This window comes from Lepidochelys kempii, chromosome 9 (genome assembly GCF_965140285.1).
Source record: "Lepidochelys kempii isolate rLepKem1 chromosome 9, rLepKem1.hap1, whole genome shotgun sequence".
In the NCBI taxonomy this organism is placed as follows: Eukaryota; Metazoa; Chordata; order Testudines; family Cheloniidae; genus Lepidochelys; species Lepidochelys kempii.
Genome location: NC_136388.1, coordinates 83670932 through 83695394, shown reverse-complemented (window position 1 = coordinate 83695394; position 24463 = coordinate 83670932). Strand labels below are relative to the sequence as shown.

Below are 24463 nucleotides of genomic sequence, written 5' to 3'. Positions count from 1 at the left end.
TAGAGCCACATTAGCCCACCTGGATATAAACTGGGGTCCCATTGAAGTAAATGGGAACCATGGACATCTACCCAAGGGCATAGTCTATCCTGAGGGTAATCAGTCTAACATATATTAAGGGCTCCATCCTGCAAGGCTCCCAGACCTTGAGCACCTATTGCTGGTATTGGGATCTAAGCATGCTCTTCACTTCACAGGATAAGCTCTTAGTGACTTGCCCCAGGTCTCTGACTCCTTCTGTGGTCCTGGGCTATTCAATTCAGACTGAATTTTTGGTGGGAAGAGATCCATTTGTGCAAGTAAACGTATGTGCTCGTTTGCCCCTGCCTTTGTGCATGTCATTGCTATAATTACACAGGCAAATTGTTTTTTAGACCCTGTAGATGTGTTCACAAACATAGGTGTGCAATTGCGCACACATTTTTCAGCATGGCAGTAGGCCTCTTCCCACTACAAATGTTGCCCTCAACCTCTCTGTGTCTGTAAGTGGAGAGAGTAAATCTATGATGCATGTCCTCAGGCAGATTGTCAAGGTGAATTATTTAGGGCAGGATGTTCAAAGGAAGCCTTAACTCCCGGGGCATCTTTGAAAATCCTCTTTGTCAACAGCCCAGTGAAGTCAAAAAGCTCTGAGAACTACATTTTCAGGCTGGCTGTGGATCCCTTGACTTTGTGGTGCCCAGATTAAGACATATAAGCGAGGCCCGAGTTTCAGAAAAGTACCAAATGCCTGTTTTCTGAAAACAAAGCCCCTTTAAGGTGTCTCAATTTTAGACACCTAAAAATTGAAGCACCCAAAATCATTGGTCACTTGTGAAAATGTAGGCCAGATGTACTATATAACAACATTCAGGGGGATTTATTATTATTATTATTATTATTGTTTTTCCTTCCAGAATACTGGTATAATGCATTCAATTGGGTTCAAGCAACTGGTATTGTAAATACAGATTCATCCTGTTATAAGCTGTATCTGATGAACTCTTGAACCTGGGCAGGAAGACTAAATAGAAGCTACAAAAGTCTTTTCAGCAGAAGAAAACATTCCTCTCATCTGAGCCTTCCTCAGTCATAAAAATACTCCAATTGTTCCTTATTTGTGATGAATCTAGGAATTCATTGCAAAAATAAGGCTAAGCTTTTTGACTTTTTAAAGCAGCAATTTTGATGAGGATTTCACTTCACCACGTTCCCAGACATGAAATCTTGGCTCCACTGAAGTCAACGGGAATTTCACCCAGCTTTTGCACTGTATGTGAAGAGGTGAAAGGCCACAAGTGAGCCGCGGAGCCAAACCACATAGACCGTTTGGAAGAAGCCATGCATATTTTATTGCAAAATGAGCAGAAACCTCTTAGAGCTTGCACATGTGTCAAAATATATTACAGCACTTTGCAGCCAGCAAGGCGTCACGAATCAAGCACGAGCAAGAAATAGGCAATAAATGACTTAATGAACTAGAGGCTTTACCTGGTAATGTTGATTCTGAATCAGGTTGTCAGCGTGCCGTTCCTGCAATTAAATAGGTACAAGTATATTACATGGGGATCAGTCACGTCTCCATGTCTCCTGCTGGCTCGCTGGAAGCTGTGGCCCAGCAGTAGCCCACTACTAAAAGCAAAGGGATACTGGAATCTGTGAGCCTGAATTAATTAATAATACTCTGGGCAAATGAAATACTCAAATATAAGGCTCCTTACTGTGAATGTTTTTAGGTTTTCATGCCTCTTCTGTTCATCCTCAGAGTCCATGTCTGGGCACAGTTGCTTGTGGATCCACTTGCAAAGGTACCAGATTGACTTGGGACTTGGGATAATATTAAATGGAGGTGGCAGAGTGCCACCTTCATCAAAGTAACTCATCCACAGCTTTGTCCGGGCAAACTTCCACTCAATGTCCGCGTGGTCCTGGGAAAGATGGAAACAAAATGGTACTAGCTTCAGGCAAGCTGCGTTAGAGGGTGCATTGACACCCACTGGATATGTATCAGCTTAGAGGTTGAGCCCTGTGAGAAGATATCTGTATTAATGCACAGGTGCTGAAGGGGGTCTCACATGATGAATGAGAGACAACTTCAGTTCCTCTATAGCCCTTGTCCATGTACATACAAAATTGGCATGAAATGTAGCACAATACTGAAAAAGGCCGCAACACCAACATTGAGTGAAACGTTTCAGAGTAACAGCCGTGTTAGTCTGTATTTGCAAAAAGAAAAGGAGGTGCCACAAGTACTCCTTTTCTTTTTAGTGAAAAGTGTTTCCCATGTCAAAACCTGGGTTTGTCATTTAAGATTTGTCCTGCCACTATTAATGGTTTCATTGACACCTAAAGCTGAGCAAGGAAAGCCATTCCTTAGGCTGAGTTAGCACCAGTGAAGTCATCAACTATGAGAGGAGAAAAAAGAATTTTTCAACTCTTCTTTTCAAACATCATTGGTTTTTCTTTCCTAGTCTGCAGGTGTATTCAGATACTTCTCTGGGAAAGGATCTTAAGTAGTTGTGTTTTGTTTTTAAAGCTACTCTTATTTTAGCTCTTATAAATTTTAGATAAAATAAAATCAATCTTGATAAAAAGGATACATTTTATTCTGCACTAGAATTGAAACTTGGAGTCTGCATCATACTTATGCATGTTAAAAACACAATTAGATGCATTTTGCCTATTTTTCCATTTTCCTCCTCATTGGAATAGTTCACATGCATCTAGTGCATTACATCCAAAGACCTCAAAGCGCTCTACAAAGATGGGTAAGTTATTAGCCACGTTTTCCTGCTGTACAGAGACGTGACCTGACTGGCCCAAGGTCACAATCAAGAATCAGGGCCCCACTTTGCTGGGTACTGTATTAACACATAACACAAAGATGATTCCTGAGCCAAAGAGCTTAAAATCTAAGTCTGTGAAATGTCTATCCATAAAAGGAGTTTGGAAGCATTGTTTCCTGTCTATGGTAACAAATCTCACATTATCTGCAGAGAGACGTGTCTGACTTCAGCCAGGATTTATAGACACCCTCCAGCTTTTCAAACTGATCATGTGCTATGTCTTTTGTATTTTAATTTAAAAAGTGTCACTGTTTCCGATGCTATGTAGAAATCATACTACTGGGCACAAAAGGAAGAAATTGCTTGAGTCCTTCGATCAGAACTGTACACAATACAGCTTACAACGTACTCTGAATTGCAATGGTGAGGATGTACATTATGTATTGTTATCCACACAGGGTACAGCACTGGGCTGAGAGCTGTGACACTGAAGCTGTTTGGCTGTTTAGCATTTTTAGCATGTTTAGCATGCCTGACATCAGGTGACAATATGGCCCCAGTCACGCTGTGCTGGGAGGGGCAGCCATGGGATTTTCTGCTTGTGTAGCCATTCCCAGTAAGGGCGGAGTCTGCAAACCCATCAGACTGACCACTGGAGGCAATGTGTAGGGTGAGGCGATGTGTTTGGTTGCATGTGAGCATGTTTGTAATAAGCATTAACTAACCGCAGCGATGCTGGCTAAGCTTCCACCTACACTATGAAAATGGGCACATTGGGTTCTTGGCTACATGGCATTGCCCTGACCTGGTTAAAATACAACCAGGTCTTGCCAGTTGAGATGGAACAGAACCATGTTTTGATTACATATCCACATCATGCTACTGCTCTGGACTTCAATAGGGCTGCAGCATAAATCAGGAACACGTTCAGTTCAGCCCACACAGGAAGCATGTCAGATCCGCACCACACTGCAGCAGGGGCGCTGAGAACCATTGAACCAAACTGCAAACCCCATATATGATGGAAACCACTTCGAGCCGGAGGTGCGGCAGCACCCCCAGCATCCCTATTTCCAGCAGCTATGCACTGTAGCCAGGTTTTCCGCAGTGGTAGCTTTCTAAACATAGGCAGGATCATAGAGGCAGTTTGCCTTGCCCTTTGGTCTATGTTACATTTTGGCCGGATCCTCTGGACAGGAGTAACAATAAGTAGCACAGACAGGCATTAAAAGAAACAATATCTGAACTTACCAGACAGCTGGAGCCGAGATATACGCAGCCTCATGAAAGCTTTGTAGGCAGCCTTCTCCCAGGGAATCTACTGGAGCTGTGCAGGAGGGTTGCCAGAAGGCAACCATGCCCACATAACCCTGGCTACTACAATAGCCAAGAAAGATTTCTCTTCCTCGCTGTCCAGAAGGGATACAATATCCGGAGCGCAGAGATGCTAGGAACAGCTGCCTGAGCAATGCTAAGCAATACTTTTAAATGACTACCGTTTCCTGGGGAAATAAACTTTGCACCGTGTGAAGATGAATTTTAAACGCAAGACAAACTTTGGGAAAGGAAAGGCGGGAGAGACTCCTTTGCCCAGCCGCACACAGCTCAGCCTGACATCCCAAGTAGCACAGATACACTGCACCTTCAATGTGCAACATTTTGTTATATGTTTGCAAAACTTGCATGGAGATACATAATCCCCACCCCAGCAAAACTCAGCTAACCTTACACTTCTAAACGTACTAGACGTACACTTCTAAAATCATCCCAAGTGGTCTTTTATTAGCCTTTTTATCCATGCAGCTGATCCCAGGTAATTTAGGAAATATAGCAATGTGGTAGGATCCTAGAAGGATAAAGAGCTAGCAAGTCTTTATTTATTGTTGGACAACTGCTTTGCCCAATGTTATACTTCAGTCCAGGCACTGAAGTGTTAGTTATTTCACAGAGCAGGCACATGGATGGAGTTGAAGTCCATGAAAGTTGCTGTTTTCCTGTGGACTAGAAGAGACCAAAGTGATATGTTGTTGCAACTGCTATTCTAATTTGCCTCTATGTTTTCCTAGTTCAGAGACAGGAATGGGAAAAGAGACTAGCTTCAGAGATACTAGAGAGCAGGCTGTCAGAAAGTGCTGATCAATTTGTGCCCTGTAATGGAAGATTTGATAGCCCTTGACTAGGTTATCCTAGTTTGTGTCATTGCAATTTCTATTCTTATTCATGTGTCTAATTTTCTTCAGTGTCACTAAATTAGTTGTTTCAATAATGTTCTGCAGTTGCAAGTTGCACAGGTTAGTCATCTGTTGTACAGAGAAGTATTTCCTGATTCACAAACCCAAGTCACTTTTGCTACAGCTTCTGGCTCTTCCCTTGTACTACTTTCTTGCTCCTTGTGGGACAATCAAATCTTCTGCCCCCTGGTTCATCAGCATTCAAAATAAACACAAAAATGGCTAGAAGATGGGATCATTCTGCATTTTTGTTGTCCATTTTTAATGGCCTTCTGTATAGTCTGAATATGACCTTTGAATTTATATGTAACTTAAGTGTTTACATTCCATCCAGGGATTGGCAGAGAGCTCTCTCTCTCTCTCTCTCTCTCTCTCTCTCTCTCTCACACACACACACACACACACACACACACACAGATCAAAGACCACAATTGCCTGCTGTGGCTTGCAAGGTCTGATAGAGTAGCAGAGCGTGGCCAGCTGTGTGAATTGGTGGTACATAATTTCCTCCAGCATGTTATAAAAAGGCGGTACGCTGGCTGGAGGAGCTAGTTGGTAGTGGGAGATAAGTGGTTGCTGCAGGAAAGAGTTATTAGGAAGGAGGCAAACTGCTAGTTTTTTGTTGTTGTTTTGTTGAAGGTGGGGGTATTTAACCAAACTGACATTTTGTCTGAATTAAGCCTTTTTGATTTCTCCATTTCAGACCAGAATAGGGCCTGGGGTGTGTGGGGGTGTATGTGTGTGCAGGGTGTGGTGTGGGTGTAAAGTTTTGGGGTAATTTTGCGTGGCCCCTGTAAAGCTAAATGCACTCATCTCTTGGGCTTGGAGAACCCTGGTCCCAAATCCATTGGAGCTTCACCTGATTTGTCACACACATGCAACTCTAGTAGGATTTCTTTTAAAAAGACAAACAACTTGCTAAAATCTGACCCAGATTACTCAATCGTGTCCTCATTTGCTGCTGTGAATTCCCAGGAGATTCCAAATCAGGCTTGTTTCAGTTATTTGCACAGCTGTTTTGAGAACCTGAATGATGAGGGCAAACCTAGTTTGGGGGTAGTTTTACACTGGGAATGTGCAATGGAAAGGCTATTTAGTTTTACTGAGAACATTTGTGTGTGCCAGGGAACTACCCTTTCCTCCTTCACATCCCTCCTTAGAACACAGGCCAGAGGCAAAGTTGTTCAGTGATCACCCACCACAAAGCAAAGTGTTTTTTAAAAAGTAATCTGTCCTGCTCTGAGTTTTGTGCTTCCCTGATCACTCGGTGCATTATAGGCCAAACTCATTCCTGCAGCTGCAGCATCAATGCAGCTACCTCAGGGATGAACATGGCCCCGTGTATTCGACTTTGTGGTCAGCTCAGCTTTGAGTGTGAATTCCTCAGGGAAGGGACTGTAGCTTTCTGTGTGTTGTACCGGGCTCAGACCACAATGGGCATTTAACGAGTAATAAAAAACCCCTAATACGACTAGTTGATAGCATTTCTTTGAGATGTGTGTTTATGTGAGGGAGAAGAGTGCTGCCGTTTCACAGAGGAATATTAAAAGAGAGCAAATTGAATAAAATGTCGCTCTCGGTAGCATCAGTCATATTCCAGGTATCGCAACAAACCACTTAATGCAACCTGTGGTGACTGTAGATAACAGGAGTATTCTGTATTTAGCACTGACAGCTCATCCAAGTTCTGGCATTGTCAGGGCCGCCCAGAGGATTCAGGGGGCCTGGGGTCTTCGGCGGCAGGGGTCCTTCCGCTCCGGGTCTTCAGGGCACTTCGCTGAAGACATGGAGCGGAAGGACCCCCCGCCGCCGAATTGCCGCCGAAGACCCGGAGCAGAAGAAGCGGCAGCAGGTCCTTTACTCCAGGTGTGTTCGGCTGCACTGAAGGACCCGCCACCGAAAATTCTAGTGGGGGCCCCTGAAAACTCTCGTGGGGGCCCCTGTGGGGCCTGGGGCAAATTGCCCCACTTGTCCGCCCCTCTGGGCAGCCCTGGGCATTGTCCCCACTTCTACTGAGAGAGAGAGGGGAGGTTGGCCAGAATATGAAGCTTATCCCCTAATCTTTCATCACAGCCAGGCAGAGCAGAGAACTGACCATGTTGGGCCACGTTCAGCAGGCACCACTCTAGTGGAGGTGCTGCACCTCCCCCACCTCACACGGCAATCTCAGCCTGGGCTAGGAGCTCAGGTCGTGCTGGGACCCAGGCCACGCTCACCCCCATGTGGACATCCTACTCACTGGACTGGGCGGACTCTGATTTCCAGCTCCTTCGTCATCTTTAGATGATTGCTTTTTCAACAACACTGATCATTTTCCTATGAAAATCCATCCACTAGTTCCACATGTGCTCTGCAACATGCCCTTGTTGCCATGGCAATTCTGTATTCGTATCAAGATTAGATTTCACTGCCCTTTCTGTAGGTTCCACGTCTGGGCCACTTCCCCCATCCTCCCTCCAGGTTATCACTCGCTGTTGTAGCCTTAGCACATTTTAGCTCTTCTGGCTGAGTCAAAACTGCTTAGCCCAGTCAGCCCCCCAAAACACAGGGCAAGGCACCCAGATTTTTTTTTCTTCCAAAGAAATGTTATCAGTATCCATTGCAATGAGGCTACACAGTAGTGTCTGCATAATCGTTTGGCAAATCCCTGCCAGTTGAAGGGATAATTAATCTTGCCCAGAGATCCCCATGTGGAATTGCTGCAACCATCTCATTTTTGTGGCCATGAGGATTTTCTAATTCAATAGCAGTGCTGGATTCGCAGATGTGCCAGATCTGAAATAATTACCTACTACACTAATTATCCAGCATAATTCAAGCACTAATCTCAAGCTTTATCGCTGGGTAGAAAACCTGTTATTTACATTTTTTAAAATGTTTTATAAAGATTCCCATTACAATCTCCCCTCCCCAGCCACATGGTTTGAATCATGCTTTGCCAAATGATTGGTCTGATCCTTAGCTGGTACAAATTTGGCATTGATCCATCAATGGAAGTCTGTCTTATCTAGCTATCTTAAGTGGCCCCATTAACATGCTATCTGAGCACCTCACAAACTTTCAGGTATTTATCATCACAACTCTTCTGGGAGGTAGGAAAGTGCCTTTATTTCCATGTTACAGATGAGGCCCAGATCCACAAAGGCATCTAAACTCCAGATTTGGTTACCTACGTCCCACGTTTGGCTCCACTGCAATCCACAAAACTCCCACTAAACCCTATAGGTGCTGACTCACTTGGTGCCTATGTTTTCAAGGCAGAAGTTCCCTAGGTGCCTCTGGGCATGTGGACAGCTGCTGCACTCTAGGCGTCTGGACACCTGTTTCCCACCTAAGCCTGGGGCCGCAGGTGCCCATTCATGGATCACTAAGCAGATATAGGCACCTAAGTCCAGGCCATAGGGAGGCACCTATCCCTGACATACACCCCCTGTCATTGGCAGCTCCCATTGGCTAGTTTAGGTGGCTCCCCGCCTAGCATGCTGGCTAACACACCTATCTCTCTCCTTTCATTGTATAACGAGACTAGATGCCTAACTCGGGCTTTGTCAATCTCAGCAGCGTTCCTGTGAGTTTCTAGGTGCTGCAATGCTGAGTGTTGCAAGACCTAGGCCCCTTTGTGGATGTGGACCAAAGAAACCAAGTGACTTGCGCAGGGTTGCCCCAGTTTCCCAAGTTCCAGGCTAGTGGCCTAATCACAGCACCACCTTCCCTCTAGAGCGATTCCAAATGTACACCCGCTGAAGATCTTGTAGGACTAGGTCAAATTTACACCCGCTGAAGATCTTGTGGGACTAGATCAAGTCAGGCTACGTCAGCACATTGCGTCACGTCATGTCATTTCACTCGTCAAGATGAAACAAATGAGCCTGTGGCAGCATGTCAGTACAACCCATCAGCTTCTCAGCACACGGGCCGTCAAGCACTCCGACATCTTCAAACTTAATTTTACTGTACATACAACAATGAATCCCCACGAACTTCATCCGCTCCCTGCTAGGCTGAGGTGCATGAGTGTCATTGCTCCCATTTTTCTGACAAGGGGAAGAAAATGTGTTCCAAGAACACGCACCTTTCTGCAGAAAAGGAGAGAGATCGTTATTAATCTAGCCTCTTCCTGTTCGGCCCCAAAAGGCTTTGTGTGCTGCTCCCATATGTTGTTATACAGCAGCAGCTAGTGGGCTAAGTTGGAATCAGGCTGTTGCCTGGCAGGGATAGCTGTCTGCTTGTGACAACACCCTTTGCTTGAGTATATCACAGGGAAGGTGCAAGGTGGTTCCCCTTTCCCACAGGGGCCATTAGCAATTACAATTCCTGCACCCTGAGTGTAGAGGGACTGCTCTCTGCTAGTGCCCCAAGAAGCACCAGACTCCTGAACAGGTCACTGAGAAGGTGTGGCATCACACAACCACCAACACAGGTCTGAGTCTACTAGACCCAATCCAGTCCTCAGTTCGGGGGACAGAAATAGCACTGCTCGTGTGTTAAGCTGCCTAGTCATAAAATAAAATGGAAGCCATCTTCAGTATAAGTCCTACATTTGAAGGTACCTAAAATTCTGCCAAGGATTTAGCATGAGTCTAATTGCAGCTTATTATTAACTACATGTCTGCCTCAGTCATACGTCACTGCCTGGAAAGGCAATTGTTGCTATGAACATGTCCATCAATTATCAATATTTATTGCAAGTGCCTTGGGGGATTACAGTGCACAAAGTCGGTGCCCAGTAATTAAGAAGAAGAACTAAGTTTTTCTGTTTCACTGATCAGTCTTTCATAGAAATGGATGTGTCCATTTGGCAAGTCGGCTGATTTTGCCAACTTAAGGGAAGCGTTTGGTGTATGTTTGGAAAATGCACACTCCAGCATCTCTGCTATTTATATCTCCCGCGGATAGGATATAGTTGGTAATTAAAATCTTTATTATAGCTTACACTGCAGTACATTCCACAAGGTATCTGGGTTATACACGCTAATTACCTCTCATCTCCCAGTAGCATATCTAATGGAAACAATGACAGCTAATGAGGAGACCTGGGACTATAATATTTGGGGAAAATATAGAACCATGTTTCATGCTGTCCTTTGTCCTGTTAGATTATTTTGGGCTGACAAGTGAGATGCATGTGACACAGCTCTTCTCTTTTCCTCACTACTGTTCCAACAAGCTCAGTTTTGGTTTGAATGCCCACATAAATCAGAGCAGTATGAAGGTGATCAAGCCAAAAAGCCCCCTGAAAAACACCAAGGACAGGAACGATATCAACAAAGGCTTTGTTAACCCTGCTTCCCATTGTTTCTCCTGTAGCACAGTCTGAAAAGAGCCTTTTCTGCATACCAGCTAGGCTGATAGCATTACCGACACAAATACATGTTCCCCTCACCACCTGCTGCTGGGGCAGACTCAGTCAGCCACACCAATCAGCAGCAAGCCACTGAAGAGCTGTGGCGCTCCACCTACCGACACGAGCGCTGCTGACTGTATTGCGTGCAGGGTAAAAAGGAATCTGCGATGCTTCAGTTCTCCCCCCCACCCCCCGTACATAAAACCTTGCCTTTGCTTCAGGTACATAGTGTGGTGGATTTGGGTCTTAATGATCCAGTGGTGAAGAAAGCTGATGCATTTTGCTGTTGAGCAGATGGGCCTCAGAAGCAAGGGGGGGATAAAAAACACATCTTTTCCACTAAGAAAAGGAGGACTTGTGGCACCTTAGAGACTAACCAATTTATTTGAGCATAAGCTTTCGTGAGCTACAGCTCACTTCATTGGGTGCATTCAGTGGAAAATACAGTGGGAGATTTATATACACAGAGAACATGAAACAATGGGTGTTACCATACACACTGTAACCAGAGTGATCAGGTAAGGTGAGCTATTACCAGCAGGAGAGCGGGGGGGAAGAAACCTTTTGTAGTGATAATCAAGGTGGCCTAGGATCCAATTGTGGCCTATTATTAAGGCAAAAGACATTCTGAAAATTGGAATTCCAGTTTCCAGCACTCCCAAGATTCAAGGGTATTTTGGGTCTCAGGTTTTGGTTCAGCTTGTTATAAAGGTAGTGGCCATTTGCAATGTTTAGATCTGGATTCTGATTATGAATAACCCCAAAGTACATTTGAGGTTTTTTGCCATCAACTTCTACAGTTGGTAAATGTTTACTAGTAGATTTTGTACTTGATCAACCAGAAAGGTAGGGATACAGTAACCTTCTTGTAAGCCTAACCGTGGGAGCTGTTTTCTCAAGTTGCTGGGATTTTCTTTACTCAAAGCAAAGAGATTCGGTATGAGATTTGTTACTCATCCAGCTACCTCTTCCCACTCCTCTCCCAGTCCTCCACTTCACTCCATGTTCCCTTTTTGGGATTTTATGACTTCATCTCCTCTCATCATCTCACTCCTCCCATACACTCCTACCCCATCCTGGCATTCCCATCCCAAATAATAAATAAGCAAACAAAATACATAATCATCAAAAAGCCTGAGTCATTAACCAAAACAAACACAGTGTTATTGCGGTAACCCATGTGCTATGATCCCCTACATAAGAACATAAGAACGGCCACACTGAGTCAGACCAAAGATCCATCAAGCCCATTATCCTGTCCTCTCACAGTGGCCAATGTCAGGTGCCCCAAAGGGAATGAACAGACAGGTAACCATCAAGTGATCCATGCCCTGTCACCCAATCCCAGCTTCTGGCAAATAGAGGCTAGGGACACCATTCCTGCCCATCCTGGCTAATAGCCATTGATGGACCTATCTTCCACTAATTAATCTAGCTCCCTTTTGAACCCCTTTATAGTATTGGCCTTCATAACACCCTCTGGCAAGGAGTTCCAGAGGTTGACAGTGCGTTGTGTGAAAAAATACTTTCTTGTGTTTGTTTTAAACCCTCCCTTCCAATTGCCTGTCTTCACTTGCCATAATTTGCCTATCTTTAGGTGGTAAGGTCACTGGGGCAGGACTGTGTCTCTGGTATATTTTGTAAAGTGCCTAGCACCAATGGGCACTCAATGCCTGCTTACTGACCTGCTTATTCATGGATTTAGGTGCCTAACTGTAAGGTCCGAAGTTTGAAAAATGTTAGCCTAAATGCCAGGATCATTTAAAAATACCTCCTTACGTCAAAGGAAAGGAGACTATTATAAATTAATAACTGATCAAATATGTTCTTTTCCTGACCTTTGAGCTGCAGATGTGGATTCAAGGCGTGGGAGTTGGAAAGCCTTTATTTTTCTACAAACTCTGATAATGGGGGCTGTAATGAAGGGGCTGACAGGGCCTTAACTATAGTGTGGCAACAACTTCATGCTGTAATCACATTAATCCAGACCAATATTTACACCAAAGAATTCTGTTTCATTAGACATTCTCCAGCTTGTTTTATTTAGCGGGGGCTATCCTGTTTTACCTTATTAACATTGATTTAGTTGATAGACTGCAACATGTTGAAAAATTAGTCTTGAGAGATTTGGAATCCTTTTAAAAAAGCCATGTTTCTGAGGGCTCTTAATGCATCCGTTCGTACTGCCTCCTCATCAGCTGGGAATTTCCACCCCCTACCAAATCCCATTTGATTTCTTTTCCCCAGATAAAGCTCCTTTAATACATATTTTAGGAACATGTTGGAGTGAAAAGAAAGAAAACAGGCAGTAAGAGAAGCAGAGAGAGTATTTTTCCTCTACCTTTTAATTTTGTTGTTGTTACTCTTTTAACTAAAGGCTCTTTAACGCAGCAGCCTGAGATAACGGTAATTCAGCTTGTCAGGTCTGAATAAAGAACAGGAGATTGCGGCAGGTTGCGACCTCTGTGGTTCCATCTGGATATTTTGACTTCCATCATGTAGCTATAAGGAAACCTTGCTGTGCTGTAGGGGCACAGAGCCACAGACTTGTCATATGGGGCTCTGGCAGGCTGAATGCAACAGGGGAAAGAGAACCCATCAATATTGTACTTGTGAATTTCTCTTTATCAACAAAGCAAACTGGGAGTCATGGGTGGGTTTTGCGCTCATCCTGATCCTTAGCTTGCCATTTAACACTTTCGTTCCTCTCAACAAGACACCAGCTGGGTGGCGAGAATGCTACGAGGGGTTTGGCTTTGAGATAAAAAGCAACTGGAAGGATTTAACTGCCTGACTCTGCTGGGCCCTCTTAAAGGTATAAGCGTTTACAGGGTTGGGCCCTAGGATGGAAGCGTTCTATTTGCTAATTCTTGCAACAAAAGAAGAATGCAGCATCTGAAGTCAGAGCACATAAACTAGGTCCATCTGGAGGCCCGGCAACAGCAGATGAATATTAACAGTGTGATTCAAGTCCACTGGTGATATGTAATTAGGCCACAGCCAGTGAAAACACAAGCAGCTCTACATCTTCAAACAAACACTTTAGCTTGCTAGCTAAAGGACAGTTAAACTCCCTGGCACTGCACAGATAGGCTCAGAGTCTAATTTTACACATGTCCTCCTGTCGCTGCATTGTGGAAGCACCACACACTTTTGTTGTGCCACACCTCCCTTCACTTCCCCATGAAAGGCTTACAAGGTGTCCCCCACCAAGCCTCAAGTACTAGAGATACACTACTGGGCCCTGTGACTCATGCAGCTTCTCACAAGATGGGGATTACTGCTAAGGAAAACAAAGGCTCATCATCCAACTTTCCCTACATCTCTTGTACAGAGATGGGGCTACAATACAAACTTGATTATCCCAGTATCATAGGAGACATTTAACACACTCAGATAACTGGGAGAATTTTCAGTGTAGTGAACGGGCATCAGAGGACGTGACCCACTTTTGGATAACAGAGTAGCAGCTAACTGAGGTTTGGGTAATTGTAGCTAAAACGATTCCTGGGCTAAAAATGCACTTGTGCACAGAACACTGGAAGTTTGTTTGCAGATTGGAATTACATATACAATGGTATGTGCATGCCCGGATCCCCAAGATTCATGTGCACACTGGATGTTTTGGGTGCCCAGTTTGTGTGTGTTCTTTAAATATGTAGGCCTTCGTATCTATAGAGTCTTACCATCATATTCATCTTATTTGAACTAAGACAGTGCAGGATTGAGGCCTAAGTCCACAAACTGTGTCAATTCCACTTTCTACATTATTGGGCATAATTATTAGCACAGCATCATAACGGAATACACCGCTCAACAAGGACAAAGTTACATGGTCTTTGCCCAGGGGATCTTATAATCTAAGTAAAATTAATGCAAAATAAAATTGGGGGACACATAATGGTAAAAAAGAGACTGACAATTCATTTGCAGAGCAAAGCTAAAGGAGAGGGGTACACATCCCCCTTTAAAACTCAATTGCTTTGCTACTAGGCACATATGCTGCTTCAAGAATCACCTGTCCAAATCAGCATGTACAATAAGAGCATAACTTCATTTCCTGCTCTACCTGAAGGTATATAAACAAATGCAAGCTTTGATTTGTCCTAGATAACAAAGAGTAGATGGACCTGAACCAAAACCCCAGGTCCAAACACTTCCCCACTCTTTGAGGAAGCTTGGATACTGATCCAAACATCGCAGCTGACCTCACTTCTCTTACGGACTGATTCACAATCCCTAAACGCATCCTCATTCGGGGGTAGTTCAGATCCAGGTCTAGATCCAAGTTTTGTAGCTTGGATCATCTCCAGAAAAACCCATGAGAAGAATCAACAAAATTGACAAGTTTCTGGTCCCCTAGAATGCCAGAAAGAATATCTTGGCTTGAAGTAAAAACCTGGAAGTTCTTGTTATCTATTGAATGGTTACCAATACTAGCATTCAGTTATGCAGACTAGGCCATGGAGAATGAAATCTCATGTTTTGTGCCATTAACCATGTATTGCTGGGGTCAGAAAGGAGTCTTTCCCTCCTCCCCAAAAACAACCTTTCACAATTCACTAGGTGCATTATGGCAGTTTTACACCTTCCTTAGAAGCATCAAGTATTTGTCACTATTGGACTTGCTGAATGGATGGTCTGATTCTATGAGGTATAATGCATGTTGCATAAATGACTCTCAGGAAATGGGAGGCTGGTTTTATTTTTGGACTTTTGTATGGATGTTATTGACAGACTCATAGTGGACATTGAGAAGTATGCAACTATCTAAGATGAAAACTGTGGTATCTTGAGAAGTGTCTCAAAGAACTTGTTCCCGTACATACACCTGCATTCTTCAGAACCTATCACCCTCAAATTTCTTGGCATGACTCATACAAAGCCTCTCTGTGGCATCTTTATGTCTTCTTGGGAGAAGCTGCAATATGAGGCAGGCACACCTAGAAAACCGATTTTGAACTAACTTTAATATCAACAAGCAGGAAGATCAACATGCAAGAAGAACAGGAGTACTTGTGGCACCTTAGAGACTAACAAATTTATTAGCGCATAAGCTTTCGTGGGCTACAGCCCACTTCATCGGATGCATAGAATGGAACATATAGTAAGAAGATATAGATATATATACATACAGATAAGTTGGAAGTTGCCATACAAACTGTGAGAGGCTAATGCAAGAAAACTCTCTAACTTGATACATGCCATTATTCATTCCAGTACATTCCAAACTCCTTTTCCCAACTCTAAGCAAATGTAAATTGACACAATGCAGCAATATCCACAATGCCTCACAGTCAAAATGATGCACCTAAGCAATATGCAGTTGATGTGAGCAGAGAAGGTTAAAGTTTTCATCAAGCTTGCAGGTAGCAAACCATTGTGACAAGAGGGTGACAAGTGAAATTCTGCTATGCATTACAGCAGGCAGTAGTTACAATTGTGGCACAGAAGGAGTTAAATTAATGCACAGAACCAGAAGAAGAGAAAGCCAGAGAGGTCAGAGGTAGGAGAACTTCTTGTGGGAAATCCACTGCTGTGCTGTAAGCAATGCAATAGATAGCTGAAAAATCTCTTAAATTTATGTGTGTCTTAATTACTATGCTGTCTGCTGCTGGCAAAGCAAGAAAACTCCATCTAAAATGCTCCTAGATTTGCAGTCAGAATTTCCTGGTAGTGTTAATTTATTTTTAACCACCCATATCAGCTGTCCTTGTTTACTACACAAAGTACCTATATTTTTAAGGAAAATATTTGCCATTTTGTCACCCTGTCTCTCCAATAACAATGTCCTAATCCAATGTATTCCAATCCAGAGTTAAAAAGTATGTTCCTATTTTTCTGCCCAATGTCCTAATTTGTATTACTCAAGCATTGGCAGGTACATTTTTACAAGGTCAGCCAATCTGCTGTCAGTGATACACGTGCATTTGGCTGTGATTTTCAAGTGTAACAAACACTCGAGATGAGACAGCCAACCACTGCAACCCTCATTTTTGTGGGAAATATTTCTTAAATCTCCTATGACTTGATTATCTCTATGGGGGAATAATCATCTTCCATGTTAGCCTGCAAGAGCCCAGAGCACTGTCCCAAATGTATGCTGTGTATAGATATTAGCCACCTCTCAAAGGAGTGGAACACAACAGCTGCCTCGCAGAGCACCACAGCGCTACACAAAAGGAGGTGAGAGGAAACATCCTATCCAGGGAACAATGCAGGAGTGATTCACAAAGACTGGCTGCAAGAGGCCAGTTGAATTTGGCCTGGGTGCTGGAAAGAACGCTCCAATTCTTGCTAAAATTGCCATCTTTTATTAAATGACTATAAATGCTCAATATCCTATTTTACGAAACAGCCAGTAAACCCATGCTGGAGCGTTGGCTCAGTGCCACTGGCGGAATCACCAACACGACTTCTTACAGATTCCTAGATTTTTCTTGGAGGCTTCCCGTCCAAATACTAACCAGCCCAGAACAAGCTTAGCTCACAAGATCACAGCCCCAGGGTTTTCTGAGTGCAGACAAATGATGGCTTCAGCTATTAAATTTCTCTTTCGCTCACGTTGCTTTTGCTGTCTACACAAGGTTCAGATAACTGTTGATATAGCTCCTGTGATGAACTTCCACGGGGTATCGCAAAACACCTAGAATCTGAGTCCATCTGGGCCATGATTTCACAAACCATGCTGAATGTTTACCCTTGCAAAATGCATGTGCATCTTTGGTCCCATAAAAAAACTACATGCCTGTGTATTAATTGGACCTCACATGACCTACAGATTTAGACTACAAGCATCAAGGTGCTTTGCAGAATTACCATCTATACATGCAGAAGGACTCCTTCACTTCAGACTCAACCAAGCGGTGACAATATGAGAAATAACTTATCACCTAAACTGACCTCATTACCCGCCCTGTTACTTTATGCCACTCATGAATGATGGAGCTACCTGGCCACCCCAGTCTCATGAAGATAAATTTCATTGTCCTTCGACTTATCATTATGGCATATTCCTTCTGCATTCATAACTTGATGCTATTTCTGTCACTTCTGGATAGGAATTTAGATGAGGGAGCCAATAGTGCAAGACGTACAGTAGTGTTCTGTGCTGCTATATAGAACATTCGGATCTTCAGAAGTTGATGAGGCCCAGAAATTTATTGAAACGTAATGAGGTATTGGATTTTGTCTGCCTTCTTGGTTGTGAACTGTAGTGACTCCCGTGATCAGATATTGACAACGGTTTGGCAAACTGGAAAAGCATGCAGGCTGGGCGGTGAAAAATCAGTATCTAAATGGCCACAGGGTGCTCCCCAGGGAATAGACAGTTATTGAAGTCTGAAATAGCTTGGTCCAAAAATCATAACATTCTTGCAGCTCAGTAGATTGAGAGTTCCCTTAAGCTGTGCAGAGGTTATGCCATGTGCTTGTCTTACTGCGTCTTCTGCAGTTATTCTATGGCTTATGTTGTACTTTTTCTAACAACCAGGAACTAAACCCTGTGGTTGGGAGCACTGACTGAAAGCAAGGAAGGCCTAGATTCTCCCTCTTCTAGCCTCACCGCAAAGGCAGATGCAGAGGTGAAACACGCAGGGAAAGATCTATCATGGTGATATTGTTTGGTCTTTTGCTCCTCGGGCCTGCGAATGCTGTTGAGGCAGCTGTACACTCACGTGTGGGAGGCAGGGAGGAGAAGAAAGAGCTGACTGCGTGGCGGAGGGGCTCATTAACAAGTGGTGTGGATGAGAGCTGAATGGAACACTGTCCATTCCATCTCAGGAACACTGACGTGCTAAGACAGACTCCCTCACCCAGTCGTTTTGCCAGTGTTTACTCTTCTGTGGGGACTTGACTGTGGCAGAAGGTTTTTCACTGGTGTGAGTATAAAATGGACTCCACAACTCTCCAGGTCTCCTGATCCTCATGCAGTGGGCTGCTGTTATCTAATATGCTTTATATCCCCAAGAAAGCTAGCATTAAGATAAGAAAAGCTGCCCAATTCAGCAACCAGCCCAAAAAGGGGAAGGGAGCTTTGTTTACTTTCTGTGAAGGCAGGGTAAGAAAATGAACCACAATCTTAAAACTTGACCAATATTAATTAATAGTGGTTAGGGAACATATTGATTCATATATAACCCTTAGAAGAGGCGGGGAAATTTTCTAGCCATGAGGAATGCTGTAAGCCACCAATGCAGAAATGCCAGCTTTAAGAATCGAGCTCTTTGCAGGTTCAGTTTGTGCTGCATCAGGACAGCCTGTAGCTGATTATCTCTTGCCTTCCAGGCAAATGTCACTGTGCTGTATGGGAATTTCTGTATTAAATATGAGGTGACAAGGAAATCATCTACCATCGCCATCCGGTCACTGTCACAAGCTATGGTAGGAAGCGACCATTCCACTCAGTGACAGCTTGACACATTCGTCAGTGTGAATAGCTTATCTGAGCCCTTTGTCTGCTGATCTTGCACAGACAGACATAGATTTTGATGCAAAAGTTCACTGTTCATAAACGCTTTATATCAACAATTTTCAGTGTATGGGTTGTTCAAACTGTGCACCTCACCTAACTGTTATTCCTTATTGATGGTGTATGCCTGGCTATCTAAATCACGTGGTGGTGTTTCTGGTTTTTGATAGGATGCCTTTAGACAGGAGAATAATGAATAGGAAATAACAACAGTGAACAGTAAATACCTTGGTTCTCATGACAATCTTTGGTTTGGGCTTTGCGTCATCCACAACCCTATATGAAGCCAGGTAAGGAAGAGGATTGGAAAAGCATGTCAAAGAGGCTGTCTGGGTTCCCCACATATCCCCCCAGAATCTGAAGGGTCAGCGCTGGTCAGAGAGGTAGTACAGAAAGCATGGACAAACGCTGAAAACATTTATGCCTGTGTAGTGATCTATTTTCCAAGTGGCTAGCAAGATTAAGGGTCCGAGTCTTTCCATAGGCTTTAATGTGAGTTAGATCCCAAGGGCAATGTAGTTCTGCCCTGGTGGCTAGAGGCTGTTTTCAACTTAGCTAGATAGCTGGGATTGGCATGAAGCTGCCGTTGAGTTTGGAACAGGAAGATGCAAGCAGACAGACAAGGTCCAGATGCTTCCTCTCCTTGCCCTGTTTTGGGGAAGCACTGCTCCCATACACCTTCCCTCCTCTGGCTGGTAAGGTGAGAACTCACCAGCCAGGGAAGTCTGACATGGGAGCAGGAGAAGCTGAGGTGAATTTCCTTTTTCTCTTTTTTGATTTTTCATCCTCGTCAAGAGTAAATAATGGCATTTATAGAAAGGACAGTGGGAAGCCCAACAAGGGATGAGTCAGACCTCTGTATCACTGGCCAGTTTGGGGGCACACATTTCTTTCATTTCAGATACTTTTTGACTTTTGTTCCCATTCCCAAATAACCCAACACAGCATCACCCCATAATGTCAAGATCCATGAAGCAGCCAAAATTGTCACACACACCCTCCGAATCTAACCTACTTTAAACACTATGTATACAAGGTTTAGGCTCCCTTCAGGCTTATTTACTTTAGGGCCTTAATAAAATCTAGAATGATGCCTTCCCAGGATCACAGACTGAGGCGTTCTTTTTCCTCTCCACCTGCAGTGCCTAACTCCTCCTGCTCAAATACCCACTGTCATTCAGAGTCTAGTTTTCATAACATTGACAATAAGAAAAGGAGTACTTGTGACACCTTAGAGACTAACAAATTTATTTGAGCATAAGCTTTCGTGAGCTACAGCTCACTTCATTGGATGCATGTAGTGGAAAATACAGTGGGGAGATTTTATATACACAGAGAACATCATTGTTTCATATTCTCTGTGTATATAAAATCTCCCCACTGTATTTTCCACTACATGCATCCAATGAAGTGAGCTGTAGCTCACGGAAGCTTATGCTCAAATAAATTTGTTAGTCTCTAAGGTGTCACGAGTACTCCTTTTCTTTTTGCGGATACAGACTAACACGACTGCTAATCTGAAACCAACATTGACAATGTGTCCCCAATTCTGCCTTTGGCTGTTCAAGTTGGCCCTTCGGTGCTTAAAATGAGGGTATGGTTTTAAAGACCAGTCTGAACACTCAAATACAGAGTTGGTCAAGTCTGAAAGTGGACCCATAATGCCAGACATAACTGAGCTCAGATCCTGCGTTCTGTGCGGGCGTTATCCTAGTCTCAGTGACTTCAGGGTTGCAGGATCAGGCAATTACAGGATTGGTTTGCAGTTCAGTTGAGAATTAACTGATTTCAGTTGGTCCATTTTGGAATCAAAAGTTACAGAAGTGGCTCTTTGCACATATGAGCAAAGAAGGTTTGGATAATAAGTGATAGGACTGAGGAGAAAAGACACCAGAAAACATTTAAAAATGAAACAAAAAGTGAAGAAAAAAAACAAACCCTTTCAAATAAAACCACCCAGTTGCATTGGGTTTCCTGTGTGCTATAAGGTAAGTAAGTAAGCTGTTAATGGCAAGGTGATTAATACACCTGAGGGCAGAGTTTAAGAAAAATAGGACAGTTAATAGGTGATAACCCTCTGCAGTCAAGAAGCATTAGAGTCTAGCAGACCATCATCCATGAACACAGAAACACACTGGTTCAGTCTAGTGACTGGAAACTCCAACACACTAGCTGCCGAGGAGTTGAGGAAATAGCCCCAGTCATCCTGGAAGAAACCATGAGACACAAATGCTGCATGTAAAGCAGATAGAGCTTGCGGAGAAAATCGGAAAGGAAGATGGAGGGACAACTTACAGCGATGAGCTGGTAGGAGTTGTTCATCATGGCTATGAGCATGTTCAGCAGCACGACCAGGGAGATGACATTGTACGTTCCGAACATGGTGGCCCCGACAAACTCCGTGAACTCATGCCTAGCCTTCACATTGGTGACGTAGAGATTCAACAGACCAAACACGGACCAGAAGAGCGACTGGAGGGTCTCAAAAAGTCTGCAAAAGACAAACTGCACTTTACTAGTTGGGTCTGGGAGGACAAGAAAAACACTTAGGTCTCTCTGAGCCGTGTCTGTGATGAGGGTGAGTACAATGGTGCACTGCAGGGTAGGGCTTCCTGCACCGTAGCCATGGTGAGGGTGGGGATTGTGCTGCAGTGTACCATAGGGCACTATGAGCCATTGCCATGAGGAAGATGGGTACTGCAGTGCACTGCACCATAGGGCTCTATGCACCCTGGTCATGGGGAGGATGTCAAGGTGCACTGCACCACTGAAGCCATTCGGCCTTCAGTGCACATGGGCAGGCTGCATCCCTGCGTTCACACTGAGATGAGTGTGCTGAAGAGCAGAGCCAATACCTTCCTTTCTGGAGGGTCAGTATGTGCTTCCCCCTTACAGACTACAGTCCATCAGCCAGCGCAGGAGGGAGCTGCACCCTGGACCAGTGTTCCCGGCCCTGTTCGGAGTTCCAGTGGCACCGTGACTCCCCTGCCCTTGTGCTCAGGGGGGTGCAATGACTAGGGCCATAACTGCCCCGACAGGTGCACAAGGAGATTCCCCTACACACACAGAGGGCCAGACACGATTGGGCCCCTCTTGTTAAAAATTTGCATGCTACAGTATAAATAATCTCTCCCATTCCCACAGGGTCTCCATCAGGAAGACCTCTGCATGCATAGGCAACGCTTCAGTCACCTCTGAAGTGCAGCATGGGAACATTATGACAGCACACGGCCGTACTGCATCACAGGAGAGGAGGTGAATATCACATCCTGCTGAATCTCCAGGGGTGATATTGGCAGAGAGCGTGCAATTACCTCAATTGGATATTAACCAGGACAATGGGGCTCAGACCCCTACTCTGTATCCTCACATCACAGGTGGTTAGGGACCCCTGTATTATGTCTGATGAATGGCAGAACCTAGTACAGTACAGTGCCCCCAGCATTATGCAGGAGCACTTGCTCAGTCCTGACTCAGAAGAAAGTGTGTCACCTAATTAATGCAGCATGATAGGGTTCTCCTTTGAAGTCTCCTGACCCCACTTAACTTTAGAGCTATGGCTATGGGTTGCTATGGCTTCTGCCATAGACAAGTGACCTTTTGCAGTCATGTCAAATACGTTATCAGGATTGTGAATAATCACTCCTTTGGGTATTATTGTTTCAAGTTTTGGGGAGCTGACGTTTCTATCTACATTTAAGATGTTTTGGCTTTGGCCTGGGGTCAATAGATGGTTTTTAAAAAAAAGAGTCTTACTGTAAAAACCAAGAAAGTATTGCTTAAAAGAATATAATCTATTTTGGATGTGCTTGAAATATTAGGAATCTGTTGTATTGGTTGTTCATTTGCCTGTTAAATTCTTTTGGCATTCACACCTTTACTATCCATAGAGGAGTTGCCATTCTTTACAATTTTAACTCTTGTATTACAATCTGGGTTCTATAGAGCCTGGGCCAAATTATGAAATCCTTAATAAAGCAAAACTCCCCTTGATTTGAACAACCTGACTTCTCTGAGAGGCATATTAGTTGAATAAGGATGGGGTAAACATTGAGTAAGGACCTAGGCATTTGGCCCCATTACTTAAGTCTGTGAAACTGTACCTGAGCGATGTAAAGAAAAAAGCACAGATGACACCGTAAGTCACATGACACAATCAGTACACCCACTTTTAAAGGGACCGCCCCATCTCCCAGCTAAACAGCTGAACTCATTTGATTATTATTAACAATAATAACAATACCTAGCCCTTGTATATTGCTTCTCATCAGCAGGTCTCAAAGAACTTTACAAAGTAGGCCAGTATCATTATCCCCATTTTACAGATGAGGAAACTAAACTGAATTTTTAGCAAATAGTTTGTAAAACAATAGAAAAATATTTATTGTTTTTTAAGATCTAATGTAACGAATGAGGTATCGAATCATCCTAGTGAACCAGAATACCAACTAAATGAAAAGTCAACCAGCTTACTGCTCAGCCCAAATAACATTAAACACATATAGCCAAAGGGAAAACACAAGAGCTATCTGTCAAACCACCTGCCAACAACAGGGAATAACTCTCTAGTTGCACACAGAATGGGGAAAGGGGACAAGCAGAAGGGAAATCTAAGTGAGGGGAGGGAGGGAGCAGTCAAGAATGAGCTATCTGACATAAAAATGCCTTATAGCCTGCACTAAAGGGATTAACCAAGGCCTCCAGGAGACATTGTGGCGGGGAGTTTCATCATGGAGGAAAAAAAAATTCCTTGGTTTGCTGCTTGACTGTACCTTGCAGAATTACATCCTCCCCATCCAGTCATAAATCTCAGGTAGGAACATAAGATGGAAAGTATTTGTTCAAGGATTTAGGACCGAGGGGTGAAATTCTGTCCTCAGCCACATGATTATCAATCTGGAATAACTCGTTGAGGGTGAATAGCATGTTACTTTGGATTTACACCTTTGTAACTAAGAGCAGAATTTGACCCTAGGCTAAGAAGGAACGTTATATTGACACTCACACACGACCCTGAATGGTATCCTAACATTAGCAGGCAGTGCAGCTTATCAGGAACAGCTGTAACAGACACCTTTCTTCCTGAGGGCCAAATTGTATGACCTTTACACTCGTACAATAGCATTTTACTCCACACAGAGTGCCATTGATTTCAGTGGGGCTCCTAGTGGATTAAGAAATTATTCTGTATGAGCAAGGGGTTCATACGCTAAATAGGAAACAGCCAGGCCGATGTTGTGTGCTGCAATTCTGTATAACAATAATATTTTGTTATTCTTTCCTCTCTCTTTATGTAGTACAATCACATACTGCCCGCAATGTCTAACAGGGGACCCGAACCAAAAGGCCATGTCCATTGTTAGGCACTTTTGATGAGGCTCACAATATTTTAGAGGAATATTCTTTTAAAATAGAAACCATTTCTGAAATGTGAACTCTGAGCATCTACTGGGAGAAACAGCAAACCTCAACGGCCCTCTAAAAGCATCTGAGGAAAAGACAGTTCCTGCTTCACTCTCTGGTGCACCGTTAGCCTCCAGCAAGGCTGCAGTTTCTAGTGTGTCTTAGAGAAAATGGCAACCCAGTTAACAGCGTCCCTCTCAAGACAAAATGACACTGCAGAAAACAAGGAGTCACTGACTCCCTCCCACCC

General features: G+C 43.8%; 1 protein-coding gene across 5 annotated transcripts in view; it reads right to left on the bottom strand.

Annotated features, from left to right (window-relative positions):
* Positions 1 to 24463, bottom strand: part of TRPC5 (transient receptor potential cation channel subfamily C member 5) — a 139688-nt gene that overhangs the window by 3000 nt on the left and 112225 nt on the right. For all 5 annotated transcript variants that reach the window (XM_073361164.1, XM_078854247.1, XM_073361160.1 and 2 more), the window contains exons 7-9: positions 21106 to 21301; positions 1701 to 1907; positions 1471 to 1512 (exon numbers count right to left, since the gene is read on the bottom strand). In XM_073361164.1, the coding sequence (XP_073217265.1) occupies positions 1471 to 1512; positions 1701 to 1907; positions 21106 to 21301 (445 nt within the window). The remainder of the gene's footprint in view (positions 1 to 1470; positions 1513 to 1700; positions 1908 to 21105; positions 21302 to 24463) is intronic.